The 27,012-nt window shown below is 29.7% G+C and overlaps 2 protein-coding genes across 8 annotated transcripts in view; one reads left to right on the top strand and one right to left on the bottom strand.

The window, feature by feature from the left end:
* The window catches only part of LOC132930870 (facilitated trehalose transporter Tret1-like), a 59,248-nt gene extending 55,890 nt beyond the window's left edge, over window positions 1-3,358 (top strand). For all 7 annotated transcript variants that reach the window (XM_060996967.1, XM_060996966.1, XM_060996965.1 and 4 more), the window contains 2 exons: window positions 105-408; window positions 780-3,358. In XM_060996967.1, coding sequence (XP_060852950.1) covers window positions 105-408; window positions 780-1,078 — 603 coding nt within the window. In that variant the 3' untranslated portion in view covers window positions 1,079-3,358. The remainder of the gene's footprint in view (window positions 1-104; window positions 409-779) is intronic.
* A 16,473-nt stretch (window positions 3,359-19,831) lies between these two features.
* On the bottom strand, window positions 19,832-25,835 carry LOC132928697 (transcriptional repressor p66-alpha-like). The gene is given in 10 exon segments (XM_060993544.1): window positions 19,832-21,108; window positions 21,110-21,223; window positions 21,225-21,469; window positions 21,540-21,750; window positions 21,821-21,916; window positions 21,984-22,211; window positions 22,272-22,556; window positions 22,618-22,792; window positions 23,308-23,363; window positions 25,380-25,835. Coding segments are annotated over 10 exon segments (1,647 nt in total). The 5' UTR covers window positions 25,383-25,835; the 3' UTR covers window positions 19,832-20,874.
* Window positions 25,836-27,012: the final 1,177 nt, after the last annotated feature.

Genomic DNA, 27,012 nt, shown 5'->3' with positions numbered 1-27,012 from the left:
CATGTTAAATATATTGACAATCGTTATGAAAAAAAAATAAACGAAGGCCCTTAATTTATCACATCTAAAAATGTCGATTAATTTTTTTTATTGTTATTATTTAGGAAGCGGGAAGCACCATCGACGAAAACTTATGCACCATCATCGTGGGTATCGTCAATTTCTTGTCCACTTTCATAGCAACCGGTCTCATCGACAAGCTCGGTCGCAAGATCTTACTATACGCTTCCAGCACTACGATGGCGATCACACTCATCACTCTCGGAACGTTCTTCAACTATAAAAACAATGGTTACGACGTGTCTCAATACGGATGGTTGCCTTTGGTCAGTTTCGTGTTTTTCATCATCGGGTTTGCTATCGGCTTCGGACCAATTCCGTGGTTGATGATGGGTGAAATTTTGCCAGGTAAATATAATAATTGATTATAAAACTCAACTAAGCATGAGTGCGATATTATATTATAATTATGATAACCTACTACTTATCAGTTAGGTTTTAAATTTTTATGTGTAGGCCTTGGTTCCTGTCTATTTTTCGGAGATTAAGTAAAGCTTTGACCATATAAAGTGTACTTAATATCAAACCTATTTTTTTTTTTAATTTTGAACCAAATAGACCTCCTAAATAACTGATAAAAAAAAGTCTATTACTATATTTTTATGAAATTTTCGCTAGAGCGTCCTTTTTTCACACCCGCGCGCCCAATACCAATATATAGTTATGTCTATATGTATTTAATAAATAATTGAACCGATCAAATCATGTTCTAATTTCAGCCAAAATCCGAGGCACGGCTGCTTCGTTGGCGACAGCTTTCAACTGGGCCTGCACATTCTTAGTCACCAAAACGTTCGCCGACTTATTGCGCGTCTTCGGCACAGACGGCACCTTTTGGATGTTTGGAGGCATCTGTCTGATGGGCCTGATATTCATCATATTCTGCGTACCCGAGACTCAGGGTAAGAGCTTAGAAGACATCGAACGCAACTTGACCGGTGTAGGCAAAGGCCCAGTCAGGCAAGTAAGAAGGATGAGCTCGATAGCGCATCTAAAACCACTGCCGATGGCCATCTAAACGTCAGGAAAAATAATAACATTTTATTATGTATTAACTATAAAAGAAAATCGGCGTATATATATACATATATATATATATATTATAATAATAATATTATACATCAATTTTTCTTCGGAACGTTTTCGGAAATTACAAAATATAAAATTCGCAAGCTTATATTCATGCGCGTACCTCTTTTAATATTTTACAATAAAATTTACGTTTTTATCATTACAACTTTTTAACTTTATAATTTGTAAATGTGCATAGACCATTTTAAAAACGCGTTAGACTGCACTGTTCTAAAGTGTTATTATATAATGGTGCTAAAATATTTCGGACAATAATTAATAAAATAAAAATGACTTTTTTTTAAATTTATATAATATTAACTATATATATACATAAACTTAAAAAATACGATTACAAAAATGATATCGACGAAGGCCGTCTTATTGCGTTTCCACATTCCGGAGAGTAGGTGAAGTTCCAATTTTTTATATTAAATTATTATTATTATTATTATTCGTGCTGTGATAGTGACAGAGCATCCCCTCCCTCCTGCAGTTGTTTGATAATGTTTACACCACGATACGCGTTTATAATATCTATAGATCAAATTCCGTTTTTTATTGATCAGGTCAATCCCTCCTCACAAACCATTCAAATTTTTTATTCGACTTAAGAATTTAATAGTATGATACGTATATAATAAATATATATATATTATATAATTATAGTTGGGCACTCGTTATTGTACTTACAATTTAATACATTATTACACTATAATACTATATATACCTATAATATATGTCGATACGCTTAAGCCACATTTTTATATAGGGGGAGGCCTTCAAGTCTGTGAAGGTGTTGTGTGTGTGTGTGTGTGTGTGTTTAGATTAACGTTTTTAATATTATTATTATTATTATTATTATTATTATGTAGGTGTAAAATACGTAATTATAACACTATGTATACCGTTTAATGGATCGGTGAACAAACGACGTTTTTAAGTGTTTTTTTTAAACGATTTTTACATTGCAGTATACTTGGTACCTATATTTTTCGTTTTTCCTATCCGTTATAAGTAAAACCACTTATGATTCCATTTACATATTGTGTAATCTAACGGATCGTGAAACCGAAAAATAAATGATTATTTAAAAATTATGCATCGAGTTATCGCAAATTTAAAATAAAATATAATAACCGCGACGAAAGGACGATTTTTTTTACTAATATCAAAAAAAATAAATAGTCATTCATTCGCAAAAAGCCATCCCATCGTGAGTTTGTACAACATAATAATATGATCGATATTCGGAAAACTGAAATATATATACACACGCCTACAATGAGGGGTGGGTTATTATAAGTTTATTATCGATACAATTTTTATAACGATTAGACTGTTTTTGATTTTTTTTTTTTTTTTTTTTTTTAATCAATCTTTTATTGTGATTTGATATTATTATATAACATAATAATATCAATATTGAAAAGCCTCGCGTAAAAATCGTTTTTTTACCAAGTAAATATATTATTAACACAAATACTTACTGAAATCGACTTTAAAATCGATGTCGTTTTTTTTCCAATCAGGCGGGCAAACTTTGTGATTTTATTATTATTATTTTTTTTTGTATTAAATTTAGTTACCAATATATTAAACTATATGATTTTTTTGTTAGGACATTATTATTTATTAAAACAATATATAGATTCTTGGATGACATGTTATTTATTTCTAGATTTATTTAAATTATAAAATATAGATTTATAATTGTGTTTTGAGCTCAAATCACTCTAAAAAAAAAAAAAAAAATGTAGTACATTTATATATTTATATTGTCAATTAAAAGAATAAAATAAAAGCAATAGATATTATTAGTTATTACTTATTACTATTATTACTACCAGCTGTAAACCTATAGTTAATGAATTAACAACACATTCCATATTTTATGAAATTATTTAGTATATTATTATCAAAACATGTATGAAGTATGATTTTATTTTATTTTTTTTTTAATTCGACGTATATTATTTCTGTTTTAAAGAAAAACTAAAACATTTTTGTGGCTTAAGTACGTTTGTCAAAGATGCGTTAATTCATTATTATAATATATTTATTATTTAATATAATATACATTTTTAGAGACTTAAACTTTTTTTATGAAACGAACATACGATAAAATATTGTTTTATTTATTTTTGTATTACAAAATTATTTGAATGTTTAGTGTTTAAACATTGTTTAATTTATGTGTACAAATAAACATTATTTGTTAAACATATTTAACGTTTTTTTTCTCCTCTCCATTTCATTCATCTACCTAATAATAAATTATCTACTCCTGTAGTGAAAATCTTATCATAGTGCCATGTACTCTTATCTAAACCTTATATACCTAGATGTATGTATTTATATCAAATACATAGAATTCAAAATTCTTAAGTGTTTATTAAATAGTTATGTTATTACAATCGATATCGACAACTTAATGCGACAAGTCATGATGTAATGTGCAATACGCTTGTGTGACTGTTTTTTAAAAACAATGGTCAAATTTTATCTAAATCGATTTATATATATATATATTTTTTTTTTTAATGAAAATTATAGAAATATTTGTGTTTTCTTGTTGATATCATTCTCTTGTTGCGATTAAACGATAACTTTCCGTAACCTGATCTGTTTAAAAGTGTTTTATTGTGCACCGTGAATTTTTTCCTCGTAAATATAACATCGCACTATATACACCGCGAAGGTACGTACGTTCATAAGTCATAACTCGTGTGGCGCACTTGAGCGTCGTATTTCGTGTGTTAAATACGCGCATAGGTTACGTCATGTTGGTAACTCGTTACCGACAAGTCGAGTGTATTGTAATATCGCAGAACAATATTGATTATATTCATCTCACGCGACACCACGGCGAGTCGTGAACGCAGCCTTCGCTCGACTAAACTGACGGTCTGCTATAATAGACATCACACTAACCGGGTGTTTGTGCACCGACATAATATTATTAGATATACTCAATGACCATTATATAATCGTATAGGTTCACCGCCGCCGGTTGGGTTGGTGTTGGGCGTTATAATGTCGCACTGAAATGTATTACTATTGTCATGAAGGATATCCGTATATTTTTTAATTTTCTCTTCCGGCTCACGGCTTCCCCCCGAATTCTGAAACTGTTCCCCGATTTCTGTCCACGTTTCTCGTTCGCCGTCAGAAAGAGTATATATTATTCAAGGGCCCCCACGTCCTGTTGTTGCTTCCCTCTGGAATTTCCAGACCTCTAAGTCTGTATTATTGTTATGCTCGTGAATATCGCACTAATCCACGACATTGATTGCGATGTCCATACTATAATAATTAATATAGTATAAATGATTAGACATTTCTATCTTTCTCCGAGCGAGATATTATCCCACGGATGTGCCTATTAGTATAATATACAATTATTCAGTAAACTTACGACCTACAATTTTTATAATTGTAAACATTAAATTTCTTTTTTATATTATTATTCCTCGCCCGTAATTCGACTTTCCTTCGAATTTTCACTATAACGTATTTCTTTTCTTACGTTAACAAAACTTGCTTTTAATAAATTATTCTCCATCCGATTCAAACATGATTATAGTTTTTATTCAGTTTAAAGTAATTTTGACATTTACCATTTACAGCAGCATACACCTACCAACCTTTTCCACCTATTATTTTGTGGAAATCGATTTATTGTAATCTTGTAGAAACAAATAAAAATTTCAACAAAAATATTCGGACTCTTTTCAAATCTGATTTCTTTCCGTTATAAAATATGCAATTGTTGTTTCAATGTGACCTGAAAATATTATTCAAGGTCCACTTTCCTGACTACGTAACTACTAAAACCACAAAAATCATTAAAACCCATTTTTTTTTTAATTATACAACAACGTAACTCCAAGAGAACAAATTCAAATGAATAAATTTATTTTGGTATATATTATAAACTGTGTTATTATAATAACAAATACAATAATACTCGTTTAATATTATGTGCATTATACAATGGTGCTGTTTAATATTCATAATTTACTTACACTTTATGTATATATACAATAATACTCTACTTTATGCGTTTATATTTTACTTCAAATAATAGATGTCACGAGCGCGCCATTATAAGTACATACCTACCTATATATTATATTATACTCGTACCTTTAGAGTTTAGGTACATGTAGGCACTGTGTACATTATATGATTATTATACAAATTAACTGAATACTTACCTGCACCTACGTGTGACCGAGCTGAATAAATTATTTTTTGGCGTAAAAACATGAAACAAAGTGTCAACTAAATGAAATAATAATTGAAGCCCTTAAACACGTCGCATAGACAAGAGTGGATGAAAAACGAAAGAGAAATGTCATTGACGTGCGTGCATACTTAGGGTGGGTGTAGTACTGTAGTGTGATTAAAAACGCAACCGTATTATATATGAATTCGTTCTGACGCCAACTAAACATAATTTTCTTTTAATTTAGAAAAACTAGTGCAAAACAATTTATAATATCTGAACTCTGAAGCCAATGAAGGAAAAATGACTGCAAGCGTCTAATTATTTTTCACTATTTCGTATTATTTTATATAACACAGGTACGTCACAATTGTTAACATTGATAAAAGTACCTACTTTAAAAATTATCCGTACACGAAAAGTCAGTGGGTCATCAATTTAAAAACGTAGTTTCTTATAGAAGGCATTTTTTAGTGTTGTAAAAAAGTCGATACCTAGTCCCTAACGAGTAATGGTATAAGCCATAAATATAAATTTCAAATTACTTACATTAAAATCGAAGAAAATTATGAAGAGAATCTTTAAATTGTACACGAACGTTACCGCCGTTTGCATAAGCGTATAACATGATCGATACGTACAATATTTATGGATATTTTTTTTCTATATTGGTTGAGTTTTGAGTATACAAATAGCTCTTTATTATGGACTGTTCTCTAGCGTAAATTATCAAAATATACTACACTATACTACATAGTACACATATACAAATACAAAACTGCAAAAGTATAAAACTAGACAATTCATAATTTTCATTTTAAAATCATTTAAATGGACCAAATATACAGCCCAGAAACATACAATATTATTTAATTTAAATGGTATTTTAATTATTATCGTGGTATTTTTTTAATTTCCAAGGATGTGGTTCCTACGTGTAATTATATACTTGATACAAAGGAACGCATAAGTTATTTAAACAAAATTTAGTATTTATTCATACGAACCCCAAAATAGTCATAAATATTATAACAAATATAAGAAATATTTAAAAATAAAATATCAAATAGTTTAAGTGTATCTATCTACGTTATTAATTTTTTAACCGCCTATTAGTATTTATCGATTTAATAAAGATAATATTTTTGTAATATGTATTTGCAATACTTTATAGTATGCTTAAATAATATAGCAATATATATTATATTACATTATATTATATTTTAAGTAAATTCAACAATAAGACAATACAACGTCGCCATAATAGGGATGTCATCCGTGTTCAAAGGGTTCTCGAACTGTCGAGTGGCTTACACGAGTACCTACTATTATATTACCTGCACTTTAGAATTTTAAGCACGTCATGACAAAAATAATCTACGATGGAACGCTGCTTTTGACACCTTTTTTTATTGGAGCCGAAATGCAAAAATTATACGGCACGGAACCTATAGGTATTGTTGACGCTCGTATTAACAATAATATCGATATTATTATTATTATTATTATTATTATTATTATTATTATTACCTATTATTTATTATCTGTATATTTCTTATATCGTATTTTTCCCACGTGCTGGGTTTATGATATGTTTAAATAACTTTAGTGTGTGTCAAACCGTGTACGTGTGAGTGTCAACTGTGTCTGCAGCCATATGTGAAAATAAATTATTTAATATTATAGAAACTTAATAAATTCTTATATCCGAAGAAAATTTGTGATATGGTCCACTTTAAAAATCCGTGATCATCGGGTACAGTCAGTGTGTTAAGCTGAGAGTCACAAAACATATAAGTTTTCAGTCACCTAACCTACCCTTTCCGCACTCACACGCACAACACGTTTGCGACTCCAGAAATGTCTATAATATTGAAATTACTATTGAAAAATATCTATTTTATAAAAATTCTAAGCGGAGTATACTTGGTTTTACATTAATGTTTAATTTTGACAGTATTTTTGTGTTTGCTTTGGGCGATAATAGATAGTAGACGCGCATATTGAAATTGAGTTATTTTAGCAGCGGACTGTATTGCAACCAAAATTAAAATTTCCATTTGACATATGAGTCACTCGTAGTATTGTTGTCACGCCTCTGAAATTGCATCTACCGACACACGGTAATCAATAACGAATTGTTCTTATTGCTGTTCTCGCTATATTCGCCAAGCTGTGTCATAAGACAGCGCGGTATTACAGGTCCGTTACCCCAGCACTGCCATGTTTGAAACTGAGTATACAAATTATCCAGTATTATGTACTTTATTTTGTACAATTTTGTACAACCAAAATAAAATTTTCTACACCTCCCCGAACACGAGAAAACGCGATTTCCCCGTGTCTGTGCTGCGGTAACGTTATACCGTGGCACTGCCAATGACCATTTTTTATCAAATCAAAATAAAGTACATAATACTGGATACATTTTATATTCAGTTTCAAACATGGCAGTGCTGGGCCGCTGGGGTAACGGAGCTTGGTATTAACCCATATATATACCAGTTAGTGCTGTTTGATATACGAGACAAAACGACCATGTATATATAAAAATGATTTGGACAGTAACTTTTTGGAACGCTGTAGCGAGTGGAAAAAACATTTACTGTCCTCTGTACGGAAAAAAGTCATATCATCATATCATTGTATCGACAGAGCCTCTCCGGCTCTCCACCCGAAGAAACTCCTAGAGCCCCATCAAAAAAATATGAATATATGTATACAGATATGTCGAAATCAAGAATTATTATCTCTGTCTAAATCTACATAATTTGTACGGTATCTTACATGCCTTCTCAAGCCGTTGAATTTTCAACCAACCGCAATTTTATCTTCGTCGTCCGCGCAAGTACTTTTGACAACACAATGAAGCGGTAAGTACGACTGTAACGAGTAATGGTGCCAAAAAATTCACAACAAATCTTTACCAGAATATGCAAACCCAGGTGACATTTTTTCTCCACCACTCCGCCATTCATAAAAATGTCAGTTTTTGAAAATAAAAATGAATTTCATACGTGTTTTATTATGATTTAACAACAACGACAAAAATATTAATGATTGGGTATATTTATTCATTTTAAACACTGATATTAATAATAATTAATAATATAAGCAGATAGGTACATATAATAATACGGAAAAGTATATTTGATGACTAAAAAGATGTATACCTACGTGAATTGACGATAAATTCATTTATTTATTAAAATTATAATATTCTATTTTTATGAGCCTATAGGCTAGGTAATTAAAATACCTAATAATAATAATAGGTAATATAATAATAAAATTACCTAATAATATATATATATGGAGTGAACGCAATATTGTGACTGGTGGAGTCAATGCGTTTGGTTACCAAAATCCAAAGTAACGTGACGATACAGTACCTACTGTTTTTTTGACCATCATTTACCACGTGCCGTCAAAAGCTGCAGTATCGCCAGTATCATATTATTTTCAGTTCAGTTTTTGATTAACCATCATCGGTAAATTTTTCTGGTCGGATAATAAAACCTATGCAACCGTACGGAAAAAAGTATTATTTATCCCCGTGTGATTAACCTTACATGACCATGTGATTGTTTTATAATAAATAATAATGCTCTGCCGTACGTAATATTATGAGTATATATTTAATTTATTTGTAAGCAATATGTGACTATATTATGAGAGATCCTTTTTTAGGTTTATACATAAAATTTATCTTTTTTAGACTGTATATATAGAATATAACATCGAGTGAAAGAAAACTTGAAGCTTTTATTATTATATGATATTATTAAAAGATGTCCTTTACGGAGCAGATAATGTGAATAGTGATAGGTACCGTACCTACTATAGTACCTATATGTAATTATGTACTATACTTATTGAAATCAAAAAGCAATTTATTACTATAAATAAACTATTATTAACTTCTGTATTTTTTTCGTTTTATGTGTACCTACTAATAAATATTTTACATTACACACAAAAAGTTAATAAGAAAAATAATTTACATATATCTTTTTTTTGTAAAGTTTGTGTAAAAAATAGTCTTGTACTTTTGTTTTTACGTGTATTGACTTGGCCAACGTAACCTATTACAATTTAATCATAATATTGTTTAATATTTTATAATAATCAATACTGTATTGTCGTAAATCGTTTTAGCTTAGAATACCTGCCACGATTATTCCACGTTTATGATCGACAATTATCCATTTATGCGATAACTAATTTTTAACAAGTCTAAGTAGAACGTAAATAATTAGGAACATGCATTATTAACGCTATCTCAGGGTCACTAAATTAATGTCTATTTAAAAAAAAAAAAATAATATATTACACTATTGTTTTTATGATTTTTCAAACAACACGTTTATCTTATTTATACCAATACAATATATTAGTTGAAAACATTGAGCTTAATATATTTTTTGATTTCAGTTATTGTTTGAATAACTTGATTTGTTCGATTAACATTATATCATTTCCGACAAAATATCTGTATAGAATAATGCGTTAATGTTAAGATTTAACTAATGATGCTTATGTATAATAATTATAATAATACTGCGATGCCGTTACAAACTATGTCCTAATTCTTTATAATAGCTATGCAAAATAACTCATTATTTTTAAAATAAACACATTAATAGTTCCCTGCAGTATCAACTCATTTTTATTGTATGGTAGTACTCAATAAATGTTTAGAACCTTTTTTCGATATTATTATATTCTTTTAATGAATTTCAAATTCTACAATATTTCTAAAATAATTACTCTCTCGTAAACAAGAAAATAGTAGCAAATAATCTTATATAAATATTACAAAAAAATAAGTAACAAATTTAGAAACCTAAGTAACAATTTCATCTAGTGAACACTTATATAAACATATAAAATATCTTATATTGCTATCAAACTCTATACTTATAAATACGAAATACAAATAACGAACAAATGGCCAATCGTTTTTGAATAGTTCCGAGTTCTAAACAAATTATCATGTATATTGTAAAGAGGGTTAAAATATCTTAATTTATATATTTATTTCAATTTTATCCATTATTCATAAATACTAATTGTCTTTTCTAAACTTAAGTAATTAATAAGTTCTTTGTTCGTTAATTAATAAACATTTTCAAGTAGCAATTATTTATCTCTGTATACAATTTAAAAATAATTAAGATATAAGAGCCAACCGGGAAACCAACTTAAAAGGGTGTTATTAATATTTTTAATCAAAATGATTGGCAAAAAGAATAGTTGATGCTTATTATACTTTATATACTTATATGTATTTAATATAGTCTTTTATTTTACTCGCGGTATATTATACTATAATATACCGTGATTTTACTAATACGTATTAAGAAATTTTAACACAACTATTTTAAAATATAAAATTATAGTTGATATGGTTACGACTATTAAAGAGCCTAGATAATATTATTATCTAGGCTCTCTAGTTACAAACTTATATTTATTGTCCATATAGACCACACAGTTAACTTAGATACTATATGAAAATATCAAAAATATCATATAAAAAAAAAAAAGTTACTGTATACGGAAATAGTACCAATAAAAAAAACATAGATATAACTGTAAAACCAGTACAAAACATAGATTTTCTTAAGTTACTCTACTAATGAATTTTATTATATAGAAAGCGGAAAAATTGTCTGTAGTTTGATTATTATAGATATAAATGATATACTGAATATTTATATCATCACAGAGTATAAAAGTTGAAAAATATAAACTAAACTCAATATTTTCAGAAATAAACGGAATTAAACATGTTAAGATCATTCTATTTAATAATAAGCTAATTAAATGAACGTAGTATTATAGTGGGATATTAGTATATCTTTTAGAGGTAATCACAAATTACATTAATTTATCATCTACTATCGTTTGAGATGTATATATATCACAAGCGTATTACATTACGATATAAAACATTAAAACTAGAAAAGTCATAAAACGAACGAGAAATGACATTGACGAGTAATATATATATATATTATAAACACTATTCAAGTAATATGATATCTTATATATTTTATATAGGTTCTATATTTTGTTAGGGAGTCATATATTTTCGAGAACAACGTCTCGTGACACGCGAAGGAAATATAAAACATTATTATAAGGTATTTGCTCAGACTAATATGACGGCATGAGACTTATCACTATATTAATAGCCAATTTATTGAAAAAGTGACGAGTATATTTGGAAAAAAAATAAAAACTTAAGTATAAATCAAGACGAGTGATATATGCATTATGCCGTTTATATAAAGATAGTAAATTATGAGTATAAATACATAATAAATAATAAGGCTTAGCACTAATGAATTACAAATTTAAAGCTATAGTTACTTTTAAACAAGTTATATGCAACGAGTTATTTTTTTAAAGTAACTTCCAACTTAACGAGTTGAATATTTTGCTGTTACGTAAGCAATTTATTACTATCCAGTTAATTAATTGTATAGTCACAACGTAAGAACATTTTTCTCTCAGCTAATACTCGTATTACTAGATATGTATTTTTTTTTCACAGACATTATTTTAGAAGTAATAAGATCTAATAGTAATAAGATTTTATATTTTAAGCTTAAAAAATAGAACAATGATTAATGTTAGATAAAAATACAGAACACTATACCTTGATATAATAATACAGTCTTGTGGTATACAAATTTTACCAAGAAAAATCTAACCAAGTAAAATTTGCATCATCCATGTGTTAATGATGTTTAAATATTATTCCGGACACGAGTATAACTTTAGTAGGTATAGTTATTTATCGCAATAGAACAGTAGTGTTGGAAAATGTACACAGGCAAATATTATATATTCATTCATATATTTTGTTCTCACTAATCATTGATTAATTTATGGTATTTTAACATTATATAATATCCATATCTGCGAATTTCTTCAATTTCTATTCTTCCACGTTTATGTAAATACACATCAACAGCGTAAAATAATTATTAAATATTTATTATTTTGCAAGTTGATTTATTTATAGAAATTCGTATCCAAATTATAACATTCAATAAAATATTCATACTCATATATTTTAATGTATTTTTATGATTGCACCATCAATGTAAAAACATGTTTGGAATCTCGTAATTAAAATTATTGTGGTACAACTCGTAGAAGTCAACCAGAAAATGGACAGACGACGATGGTGTACGTTTAATTGCCTATCTATGATGCCCAGTATTATATTTATAATTTATTGTTATTTAAATAATAAATATCACAACACTGTTTAATATATCGTACTTATATAAAAATATAATGTATAAACAAACATTTAAAATTTACAAAAATAAACTAAATAACGTACTGACGTATATTATATTTTATATTTAGAATATATATTCCGTGCATTTTTCCTATAGCGATGGAGCAGTGTAGCACTGTACTTGGTAAGTCGAACAGTGCTTAACGCTTTAATATTTTTCAATATTAATTGTGATTACTGATTAACTTTTAAATAATTACCTTAAGTCGTCTTAAACTGTTATAGGTACTGTTACTTGGTTATACATTTATAAAATAAATGGAAATAAGCTAGTAAAGGATGGGAATAGTAAACTAAGTATACTTGCAATTAATAATAAATATCAAACCAAACAAATATTCGTGAAATGTAAAATGTATTATTAAATTTTGAACGCGATTGACCGAAATAATAGTTATAGACATAAAGCTAATCATATATTTCATTATTTAAGTACGATAACGATTTATTATAGTTAAAACATAATTTAATAAAAATATATAAGTAATATAGGTACTACTGTAAGGCTTTCCGTACAGGAGTTGCCAATTGGCGTGTTGCGCCTACGGCCGACCTGTTAATTACGTACGTATTTACACATGTGCAATTTAGTGTACCTTCACGAAGTACAGTGGTTAGTGGTTATAAAACATTATCTATTTATATTGTACTTTACGATTTTGTTTACAAATAAAAACGATCAAAGACGTTATCATTATTGCTACAAAGATAAGGATTATTGTGTTTATAGATAGGTACCTGTTAAACATTATTAATATTCGTAAGTCATAAACCACGTACACACACGGGTGCCTGTATTATCTGTGTCGGAGAAGTAATAAAAATTAATAGTATAGTACTTAACGTCTATTCAGATACAATAATATATTACTATATCAGACACAATACAAACAACTGTCGGTAAACAAATTGGGGATAAGCACTCCGTGGCGGCGTAGACGGCTATTGTCTATTATAGTGATCTTAGTTTTTTGCTCGGTTAAGCCGCGGTAATCGGGATTACACTGATCGTATAATATCGTCTTGTGAGGGTATTAAGATTGTCGTTTTGTACACAAGGCCTACGTACGAGGTACTATACCTATATAATAGCATAATATTATAGTTATCTATAATGGCTCGAGTGATTTATCGGTGTCGTGTATGATGGTATACCGGGTGTTGACCAGTCGCCCTCGACGGCTGTTATCGGGATTTTAAATATATACCAGTTGCCCCCAACTGCAGAATGTACCGGTTGCCCTCACGTGTTAATATATTATACACGATTACAAATATATATAGCCCGTAAAATAGGGGAGGTAAATATACGAACAATAAATAAAAATAATGTAAAATAGTATAAAATGAAAGAAAAAAAATTCATATGCTTGGAATTATGTATATACCTCTACCTAATATTGTATTTTGTAATAATTACTAACAAGATAATATGAATACAATAGTCAATGAAATAATAAATATTTTAATTATGTGGCAATCAGTGTGATAATTTGTTAACAAAAAAATAGTATAAAATTAATATAATAACTTAGACGCGTTTTGGTAAAATCCTCGCTTTGCACCGAGTAGTAGGCCAAGATTATTAATACGATTTTCATTTTATCCATATTATTTGTATACTATATTATATTTATTATTCATTACAAAATACAACATCATATACATAATTGCAAATATCAAAATTTGATTCTATCATTTTATACTATTTTACATTATTTTTATAAATAATTTTATTTATTGTTTGTATATTTACCTCCCCTATTTTACGGGCTATATATTGTAATCGTGTATATATTAACACGTGAGGGCAACTGGTACATTTAGTTGAGGGAAACTGATGCATTTTGCTCTAGGTAGTTGTGGGGATTTGGTATAAAAAAAAGGTACTTTTGAGGGCAACTGGTACACGCCCGGTATACCTACCAAATAATATTTATCACATTAAAATACGAATGCAGCAATACCGTTTCAGCGATGTCATTCTAGGCTGCAAAGGTCACGGTTTCTTTTGCAAACCTTCGTGGGGGTTTTACTATTTTGCGATTTTGTCAAAACGACGAGCTAATAGTAATATTATACCATAATATAGGTAATTTATACTTAAAAATTTTGTCTGATAATGTGACTGTAAATTATGTAAAAAAAAAAATATATAAATTATGCAAAACGTTAATACGTTTCGAGATAATGAGTGTTTATATTTTATAGTTTATACTGTTTAAATAATTAACCAGCATAATTTAGCGTTGTATTGTTTATTATAAACATCATGTCATTAATTAAATTATCTTTCAACCCAATGGCCTGTGTTGCCAAGGGTCTTGTTTTTTCCAATAAAAAAAATTATACATATATATATTGCTTTACTTACAACCACGATTCAAGATACACAGGTTACCCAATGCCGTACAGGAATTGCCAATAAATCGGTCCCCAGAGTAAAGCTTGCCGTTTATTACCAATCGTCAGCTGTTCAGCATAAAAATAATTACAACTAGCGCTCTCAGTGTATGTATTATATGAAATGTTAAATACATATTTTGGCGCCAAATTTGTGTATGGTTTTAAACCATTGGTTTATAATTTATTATTAGTTATGATACTTACTATATTTTCCTATTATTATAATAAATTTAATTGAAAATTATTTGAAAATCTAATTTTTAGTTTTATTCATTTGATATTAACGATGCGATGGTATCCAATATATTATGTTACGAGTGTTATGACAGACCAGTACATTTGGTGTCCTTCGAAATAATCAAAATACATGGGAAAAAAAATTGGCATTATTAAGTAAAAAGTCTCAGGTATGTGCTCATCATTTTAAATTAAAAGATATTATTATTGAACAAATATTAAATGAAGGTTCTATTCAGCATTCGGTTAGTAATTAATTATAATCATTGTTTGAAAATAATTATTCTTAAGACGCCCCGCCTCACCTGCGTGTGTTGTCTCTGTCATAATAACGTATAACATAGACAATTTGCATTCATCAGAACCCATTTTATGCTGATATTAGCTTTAATATTAAAGTAAATTTACCTATGATTAAACTGAAAAATAAGAAATAAGAATATCATCTAGATTATATAGGGAATATCTTAGGCTTTATTTGATACTTTCAAGTGAGTTATAGCTATAAATTTCAATAGTTTATCTATACAATATTAGAAATTAATTTTAGTTAGCCGATAATTTAATATCCCAATAGGTTTGTATCGGAGATAATAATAGAAGAAATAGATGATTTACAAATCATGTTCAATCAACATACCGTTAACCGTTGAACTGGTTTTGTGATGTTACAAAAGTCATAATAATAAATATTTAACTATATGTTAATGGCGCTTGGATGCTAATTATTGTAACCGTAGAGTCCATAATCGGTGTTATACATTAAGCTTTAAAAAAATGCTCTGTTATTTTACATAACCAAAACTCGCTTAAAAATTAAGATATCAATAAAATCCTATGAAATGCCCTAAATAACATTATTACCATTAAATTTGATAATAGGTAAATTTACTCTAATATCAAAGCTAACATCACAAAATGTGTTCTGCTGAACGAAAATTTGCTATGATCTACATTAGTAAGAAAAAGACAACACATGCGGGTATAACGTCCTCTTAACTAATATATTATCTTAAATCGTGACTACAACAATGTAAACAATATAATACGATTAATACGAGTACACCCACACTCAATAGTTGATATGTAAAGTGAAATATTTCAACTTTCAAGGGATTATGATATGATTTACCTAACAGCCGCTTAACTAATAGGTAATGATTTTTATCGTCGAACCTTCCAATTAAAAATTGTAAATAAAAACAAATCCACCATAAATAATGATTTATATATAACAGAATTACAAAATAATATATATTGAACAGATATAAAATAATACACTCGACAGCCGACTTTGGAATTATTTGGCACAAGGTTCGGTACACTAATCCCATATAGGTAATAAGTAATAACATAATAATATTTACGTTTCGATATTTTTGACTCAATAAAAGTTATTGAAAAATATTCGTTTAATGTAATACATTATTATATAATATTATAAATGATGTTTCTAATATTTGTGACATATTATGTATAATATATTGAAAACAAATACACACATGTAGGTAGGTACATGTAACTATGTAAGTATGTATTTATGTATTATGTATGTAGTTTTTAATAAATATAATATGAAGATACCTACAGGGTTATGTATAATTATATAACATCATACATACACATACATACCAACATACCTACATATTATACATCTATACTCAACCACACGCGATAATCAAATAAATCGATTTATCGATACACGTGAATCTCACACAATATGCACTCGTGATCCTGGTAAATTTAAATTGTTTACGATTTATAGAATATTAAAAGTTTTCAAGGACAATAATATTACCTAAATTACCTATAATATAATGATTATAATGATGAATTGATGAATATAAATATTTTTTGAAAACTTCTTGATATTGTAATTTGTATTAAATATCGTATAGTATTTTATTTAAAAAACACAAAACTATTTAATAAAATTATGAAATTAATTCAATTCGAAAATTACTTAATATTAAATAAAAAAAAGTATAATGCAAGTGAAAACGTCATGATTGCTGGGATCAGACGAGTAGAAAAAAAATATTATTATTATTTGGTTGACTCGACCAGAAGTCTAGAACCAATAGGTTCTTACCAATTTGTTCAACAAATATATGACTGTTAACATTGGAATCGCTTTAAATTGAATGTTAAAACATAAAGTTTGCATGTTGACTATAATCAAACTGTCTGTTGAGAATACAAAAAAAGTCACGTTACGATATTATTTATTATTCCGTATATAGGTAGGTGCCTAAGTAGGTGTGTTTATTGTTTATATTATCATTTATCATTATTATTAATATTAATAATATTTATAGTCATAAACTATATCGTTATTAGTTTATTACTGTTATATGATCTGAACGATTTTGCAGTCTGCTGTGTCATCATAAATATATTTTATCAAATAATTTATTATACGTATCTACATAGGAGTATATAAATTTTAATGATCATCAACTTCAATGGCTGTTACTTATAGCAAATTTAATCTAGGTAATTTTGTTTAATGAAAATCAAAAACTTTGAAGAATACTTTTTTTTAAATAATTGGGTAATACAAAACAAAATAACAAATACTTGTAAAATTGGTAAACTTGATGGTTATCAAAAAGTTTAACTGTTTTTGCTTAGAACATTTTAATATCGTTACTATACAACGAATTATCGTCGAATTCTAATTTAACACATTCATACCTTCCTTTTTGTTGATGTATACTCAGTATAGGTACTCTCAAAATCTCAAGGTGCCAGGTGGATATATATCCACCTTGGGTACTCTATAGTATGTAAGTATGTTTATCACTTCTACGCGTGTCGCTAGTGGTAAGATTATTTTTAAGCTCGTCTAAATTTATTATTTATTATTAATCATAAACTTTATTAAATTTAATATATTCAAAATACATTTTCAAACTTAATTGTTTTTAAAATGAATCTCACGAACCTCACGATTATTCCAACATTAGACAAGTCCTAAATATTCTAGTCTCGCTTTTCGTCGCGATTTAACAGACTTAAACTCAATTCTTAATGGTTCCCTGGATGTTCCCGAATTCTTCGTCTCTATACTCTTTAGTCCCTTATCATTCTTCAAAAATCAATCCTAATAAATAATAATTCTATATTCCTAGTCACAAAACTTCATATGGGCATAATCACACTGCATCGTATGCTCAAAGTTGCAAATAATAATAATTAATTCTTGGGCCACACAACTACTATTCCTGTAGATATTTGTTCAATACCTAACATAAACAAACCTATATGTATAATAAATTAAATAAACGGGTATTTTTTTAATAGATAATATTATTTTCTTTTTCGTCGCCAACAGTGATGGCAATGCATGTTGCCACTGTTTAAAACATAGGTAAGTACCACAAAACGTGCATTTTATTTATGTAGTTAAAATGTGCTATAATAATATGCAAAATAAAATAACCACTATTTGCTTCAACGTGACGTGATATTTGGACATAATAAACAAAAGCAGAATAATTCAGAAGTTCGAAAAATAAAACACGCTAATGTCGCTAATGCATAAATCTTAGCTCTAATAATAATCAACTGAACCTACATCGATATTGACATTATTATTTGCGTTTATAAAATTACTTTATCTGTTACCTTTTACCCAATAAATTAATAATAATCATCTAAATTCTTATATAAACTATAATAAATTATAGTACCTAAATTGTACCTTTTTATACAACACTTAAATACTTTCTCCATACCCCATTCATCACGTTTCAACTGTTAGAACAATGATTTATCTAATTATCTCGGTCTCGCGTCGCTGTTCTACTGTACGTCTGTACCTATACGTGGGTATGTGATGCAAATCTTTTTTTTGCCAATGACTTATTGTTAAGCAGTTGATTTAAAAATGCTGATGCAGGTATTGAAATCAAAATCCTTCGACAAGTGACGACTGACGAGTAAAAACTAGTGGCCGATTTATCACATTTCATGTAATACAAATAGATATAATAAAATATAAATATTTATGAGCACTGAGCATTTGAGCCCACTAAATAATAATACAGTTACAGTACATACTACATAAACATAATATAGTTTAAGAAGATAAAATTTTCAAACATTAGTCATTCAAAAATACAATAATTAACTGAAAACTTGAACGAGTATGAAAAATTAAAAATTAAAAAGTAAAAATATTACTCGAAACATGAAGTTACATAAAGTAAGTAGACCTATACTATATATCAGTATTCAATATGGTAATAATATAAAATTATATATGTAATGGAAATTTTTATTGGAGAGTGTTGAGTAGTAACCGATTCTCTTTTTTAAGTATGTCAATTTGATCACATATTATTAAAATCAAGAAAACATATAATCTACATCACACAAATTAAGTGACAATAATGAATAAGAAGTATTATTCAAAATTAATTAGAGGTAAAAAAATTTCTTGTTGAATTACTATACTTAAAAATTATACAAAGATAACAAAAAAAAAAAAAAAACGGGAATAGAAATAGAAATAAATATATTTATCATTGTGTTGGTCAACATTTAAAATATAAGATGTAAATATTATATTTATTTTAAAAAATTAATTTGCACAACTAATATTCCATCGGTTTATTATTTACAAGATCCAGGTAAAAACAAAATGGGAACATAATTGACTAAAAAAAAAAAAAAAAAAACATACAACGGTTTTATTATATGAGTAAAAATACATTCAGACATTATTCATACATACATTCATAAAAAAAGAAATGGTTCCATACAAAAAAAATTATCAATAAAATATTATGAAACCAATGAAAATATTGGATCAGACACATTAATAACATGGCTCTTGTTTATACAATTTTAAAATTTTCATAGATTTCATATATGGTTAATTTTATACTTGGACTATTTACAAAATAATTGAACAATATAAACAATAGGTTTGATACAAGGTGATTTTGTACAATATTTGTACAAACACAAACGCATTGTTACAAATGTTTACTCCAAAACGTAATAATAATAATAATAATAATAATAATAATAACTAATAATAATTGAAAGTTAAAATATAAAAAAAATAATAATAATAAAGTTGAGTCCGGCACAATGACTGAGTAGTAATGATGAGTTAATAAAGTGTACATGTACAGACTTGTCGGTATATTATTGTTTTTTTACTTCAAAATATCCTTTTCTTGGATATAATATCATACACAACACATTGACTGTAGAAAGCAATTACTACACGTGTTGTGCCATTTATATGCTATGCATTTTACTAGTTTTAAAATAACAATGATGTTGATACGGCACAACAGCTAAATAATTCACGTAGTATTTATGCTAACGTGTTGGAATGCATCGATTGATAACCAGCAACCTTGATAGCTATAAAGATCTGTCCAAGTAAACATGTAACACGTTTAATGTGCAAGTACAAAACGTCTGCACAGACATCCCTGGTGCAATTATATATAATAATAATGTTGACAGTTTCACGCCACTAGAAAACCAATAGAATGCGCATTTTAGTATACATAAATTATTGGGATCATGATTTCCAATTGTGTGCAGACGTGGGTGTTTGTGATGCAGACCGTGACTGGCCTTGTTGGGGCATCATCTCCATTAAATACTGTCGTTGCAAATCAACTGCCTGCCTTTGTAGTTCAGCAAGGTTTGCGGCTACCGCAGCAGCCGAATTCTTCCCACTAGCTTGCGCCATGGCAAGTTGGTATGGATACAGAAGTGGTGCAAACTGCAACATGGCAGCAGCTGGATGAGGGTGATAACCCTCTGAGCATTTGTTGTTGAAGGGCAAGGTGAGCTGCAGCTGCGGCATTAAATTTACCGCCTGTCGGATCCGAAGGATGCATTTTGTGTGGTTGTGGAGGTGTTGGGGTTACGTTTTGGTGCAGGCGCTGGCTTGGGCACGGACGGCATTGGTGGATTTATATGAATTGGATGAACTGGTGCTGGGGAAACTGAAGATGGCGGCGATGCTTGAGCCAACCTTTGTTCTATTTCTTGCTCCTGTTGAAGAGCTTTCACAAACGCAGTCTTCAGTCGATTTGTATGTTCTGCTTTGAGAGATTTCTTTACATTGCTGGTGACGCACAATTCACATATTATTTTAGATTCTTTATCTGCAAATGAATAAAACAATTGTATTATTACTTTTTTTAACATACATTTTACACTTAATAAAACACGTACTTCTGGAAGGTTTTTCCAATTTCCAAACTGGTGTAAAGTTTGAATCACATTGTGAACACTTATATGGGTCTTTAGGTATACTGGCTTCGATCATTTCACCATTTGTTATGAAATCAACCACATGTTCCAATCCCAGTAAGTAAATAAATTCTGTGTTTGATGGATTTGGAATAAAATGCATTTCAGGTGGCGGAGGTTTGGGTGGTGGAATCTAATTGTTTCAATAAAATACATATTAAAATTCTGCAAGATGAAATTACAAGTTAAATTAAACTAATTACTTGTAATAATGTTTTCTCCAATTGTTTTCTAAGAGCCAATTTAGCAGCAGCTTGTCTCTGAGCAGGTGTTTGACCATCATCATTTCTCAAACGTTCCTAGAAATAATTAAAATTATTATAAATATAAATATATAAATAGTTTTTTTTTCTTTGATGTATGTACCGATTGGGAAGCATTGGAGGAATGGTGGTCTTTCATTACTCGTTCAAGTGTAATTGAAGGTGATGAATGTGTTGAATGTGCAGAATGTGCAGAATGTGATGATCGACCATTGGATGACCTCGGTAAATTTTGTAGTCCATTAGAAGGAGGTAATCTACTTGAACCCATCAAGGGATTTGAAGACATAGACTGGTGAGATTGATGGGCATTAGATCTTGACGATGATGGCTATAAAAAAATTGTTAGTTGAAAAAAATGTATTACAACATCAAATATGTTTAAATTTACCAAGCGATTTAACGGGGGTGGTGGTGGTTTCGCATGATGAGGTACATGAGGCATTGGTGGTTGAGCTGACTTCCCAGTCGGCAATTGGGATGACAACAAATTAGAATGATCTTTAGTATGAGCTGCTTGAGGCGTGATGGTAACACTCTGAGCAATTTGGTTAATTTGTTGAGATTGTTGCAATTTCTTCAACAGCACCAATGTCATTTCTTCTGTTCGAAGATTTTCCTTTAAAACTCTGACAAGTTTTTCTCTTTCATTCACCTCTTCAGGCGGTGTAAAATCCTATAAATTGTTTTAAATTAATATGTTAATTAAAATAAATAATTTTACTAAAATGTTATACCTTAGGGGATGGTGGAAGTTCAAGTGGCATATCATCATCACTTTCCTCTGAAGAATCATTGCCAGTTGTTGTGAAACCATTAACCAAATGTCCATTCATATGGATATGAGCTTCATCTGGCTGATTACATTTTAAAGAAAGAGGTTCATCTCTTAATGATTGACTTGTACGACTGCTAAACATGAAAAGTAAAAATAAAAATAGGTAATATAGATAAAAGTTTAGAGTAGTTCTTTAGTTTTATTTTTTAATTGAAAGTGTTAAGCAGATAAAAATGAAATTTAAATATATATTGCACTATAAACATTAATATAATATTAGAAATAAAGAATGTTCTAGATGTAATGTATACTTGTTAACATCAATTGTATTAAATTGATAAATATATCTGAATCATACTATCATATTTTAATTAGAACTTGCAGTTGAATAAAAATTAAGTTTTAAAAACTATAAATGGTGTATGCAATATCTTATATTACATATATTTACTAATTATAGTAAATATGTACTTAGAAAACAACAGAAATAAATAAAATTGTAAGTGTTAATTCATTATTATATACCCCAATATATGGTTATTTTTTTATGTTACTTTTAATTATATAGGTATTATAACATATATAATAAATTATCTGTACCTTGTTAGTTAAAAAAAATATAAAATACTATGTTTTTTTTTTTAATTACCTTGATATACTTAAATCGACGACATCGTCATCAATTTCCATTTGAGATGCCATTATCTAAAACATTTAATAAAAAAATTAAATTTATTAGTCTAGGTCTTTCTTAATAATAAATTGCATTAATACATAATGAATACATATAAATTATGTACATTGAGTTGATTGAATAGTTGACTATAATACTGATTAAGTACCTATTTCTTTAATATGAGTTATTAATCTGAAACTATTTAATAAAATTAACCTGAACTTATAGACTATAATATTATATAATACATATACCTAATGTAATTATTAATGAACCAATAATTTCTTAAAATAGGTAGTAACCTACTTCAATAACTAATCACATACCTACTTTATTCTAATTTTAAGCTAAAAATCAAATTCTTTGTTTGGGAAATTCTGTTAATTAATCCCATAGTATTATAGAACTAATAATAGGTAGGTTTATCTACTTCATACTTAAATATACATATTCCTACCATTTTTCAAATTGTTTTCTTTCAAATTATGAGTTAGACAGTACCTATTAATGAATGCACATATTAATAATTGTATTATGCTTATAGGTCCATGAAAGACAATAATTATTTTGTTCAGCTAGTGATTTAGACAGTAAGTACTGAATAAAAAAAAACAGCATGTACAAAAGAAGTAACATGGTTTTATACAGAAGCAATTAAAAATTGTTTTTAGTTTAAGCATATTTACGTGCCAATGACAGTATTTAGTACTGATATATACGATATATACTCCATAATTGTTATTAATTGAATAAGAGTCACAATTAAACTATACTGTTCATCAATAAACAACAATACTTTTTCACAAAGTATTACTAGTTATATCTATTAAAAATATATTAACAAAAACTCAAGTAAAAGAAGCCTAACTGAATTAAATATTTCAATGTTAAGTAAAATGTCTGTTGTGTGTAAAGAAAAAAAGTTTACAGAGTACATATACAATACAAAATCAGTTTAAATATTAAAAATAATTAGTTACCAATGCAAAAACGGTTCAACTTAGAAGTTAATTATCTTCCAAAAGAGTTACATATAATATTCATTTCATATGAAATGCATAGCTGTAAGTTACTAACAATAGGAATTTAGATACCAAAATTATTTTCCTTTGTTCATATCTAACATATATTTTGATAAATACAAAATAATACCTATCCACGATCCTAACTTTTATTGAATAATAAAAAATAAATAGAATAATCACTATCTAACTTACACCCAATAAAGGTATATGTATAAAAGTCCATGTAGCCATGTAGGCAAGCATTTATAACAAACTTATTTAAATAATTAATTATAAAAATGGATTCAAAATAATAAATACATAAATATACAAGACATTGATTATAAATAATTGAAAATAAATGATATGATACAAATTATGTTGATTAACTAAATAGTTATGTCTAATAGGTAGGTATAAGCTACTTGACAGATGGGCATACAAAATAGAAGAAACTTAATACAAACAATAAAATACACCAGGAAGTAAAGTAATTGCAATTAGGCAAGTATCTTACTAACCACAACATCAACAGAGATTGATAGCAGAGCTTTTAAGTTAAACTTTTGATAAGAAACTTTAGTGCACAATGGGCCTATAACAACTATAAAAACCTTGATTTAATTTAAGTATGTTATCTTCAAAAGTATGGATAAAAAAAAAAAATATAAATACCTTCATTTTTATGACCTATAGTTATTAGACAAAATAATTTTAAATTAAAATTGGTTTACATACTAAATATTCATCAGTTTCTAAAGATGCAATTGGTTAACTAATGCCAAGATTTATCATTTAACATTACATTTTACAAGTTTTGATTCAGCGATGGAAGTAGTTATCTCTAATCAAATAGTCATAGACTAATAACTTTCAATATAACGTTTAAAGCACCAAATGAAATCGTTTTAAAATGCAGTTCTTGTCTGTGCATCATGGGGTAAACGTGAAGACCAATATCTTTTCGGTCTGATCTCTTAGTAATCAGTCGGAAGATTTTGAGTTTTTGACCGTGCATAACTGAAATAGATGACGACATACCATATGGACAACAGCCCAGAGAGGAGATAATGACTGGCGAAGACGTATGTGTGTGTGATCGGAAACTTGGAGACGGTCTACGGCCGGTCGGCCAGCTAAAGAAGTGCGAGTAAACCCAGAAGGAAAAAACTTATGGTCCACGAACGAGGTTGTGTTACATATTATTAACACACGATTCGATTGCAGTCGAAATTATTCGGCGACAGGACCATCGTTTGGGCAAAACGTGCAATGTGTATAGTGTATTCGTGTCAAGGTGACGGGAAAACGACAAACGCGGCGGCGGCCATGACGCAGGTACAAGACTTTTCGCCGTCAAGTTTTTTTACCACACACGCACGCACGCACGCACGCACACACACACACACACACATACACACACACGCGAACGAATAATAAATATTGACAAAAACGCAATGAAAATATCTAACGATTTCGGTTTTTGCAGAATACAACGAAAACAATAACAATAATAAGCAATAACAACAATAACAATAACAATAACAACAACGACGACAACAACATACTTACGCAGTAAGTCGTCGATCGGCGACGACGACGACGGCGGCGGCGGCGGCGGTGGCGGAGACGGCGATGGAAACAAAAGACGACGACGGTGTAATAATAATAATAATAACAATATTATCCGTAATCGGCGTAATCCGTTTTTCGGTCCGTTGTGTCCGGCTACGGCGACGGCTGTCGGCTACACGGCAAAATGTGATTCCGACATCACAACAACACTGTAACGACGGGTCGTGATAACAGCGGCAGCGGCATCGTCGTCGACAACGTACTCGTTATTATTGTTGCAGTAGCGGCGGCCCGGCGGTCGTCATCGGCCATCGCGCCGTTGTGGCGCGACGACTACGGCACGAGCAACAGCAGCAACAGCAACGGATCGCGAGCGTCGCGCGGACCGCGAAGCCGAAAAAGCCACGGTCATCCGGACGACGGCGTCCCCTGCCGGGGGGCGAGGGGGTCGCGGCGAAACGAAAAATAAGGGATCGGCGGACGGCGGTCCCTCGGTCCTGCGGCGATGTCCCGAGATATATTTAACTATCGTTTTTTGTTGTTTATACACTCCGCGTAAACAGGTAAACGTGACGGCGGCGGTGTCGAACGCCCGCGATTGATCGGCGACCGTCGTTTACGGGAACAACGCTCCCCGGCACGGAGCAACAGTGTACGGCGACGGTAGTCGCGCGTTCCACTTGAAACACGGCGATGTTTGGCGACGCGAGATCGGACGGCGGAAATATCGGCGGGTCTGCCGAGAGATCGACTTCCCCGACGGTTCGACGGTGAAAAAAATAATTAAAACGTCGAGCCGGAGTCGTAGCACGTCACACACACACACTCGGCGAGCTCGGGTAATCCGGTAATGGCCGGATACGCGAAAATTAACGCGCGCACACACACACAAACGCGGACGTCGGATTCAATATGGCGCGTCGCGCGCGAGTTTGCGTGTGTGTGTGCGTATTATACGCTTATTAATGCGCGAGACCGTCGTGTGTGTGCGCGCGGGTTTGTGTTGGTGTGCGCGCGCGGCGTGCGTGCGTGCGACCGGCGCTGCCCGTGTGTTGTTTTTCCACCGATTCTTCTTCGTTTTCGTACACCGATCGGGCCC

The sequence above is a fragment of the Rhopalosiphum padi genome, chromosome 4 (genome assembly GCF_020882245.1).
Source record: "Rhopalosiphum padi isolate XX-2018 chromosome 4, ASM2088224v1, whole genome shotgun sequence".
NCBI classification, from domain to species: domain Eukaryota; kingdom Metazoa; phylum Arthropoda; class Insecta; order Hemiptera; family Aphididae; genus Rhopalosiphum; species Rhopalosiphum padi.
Note: the sequence above shows the minus strand (reverse complement) of the source record. Positions and strands in the feature narration are given on the sequence as shown.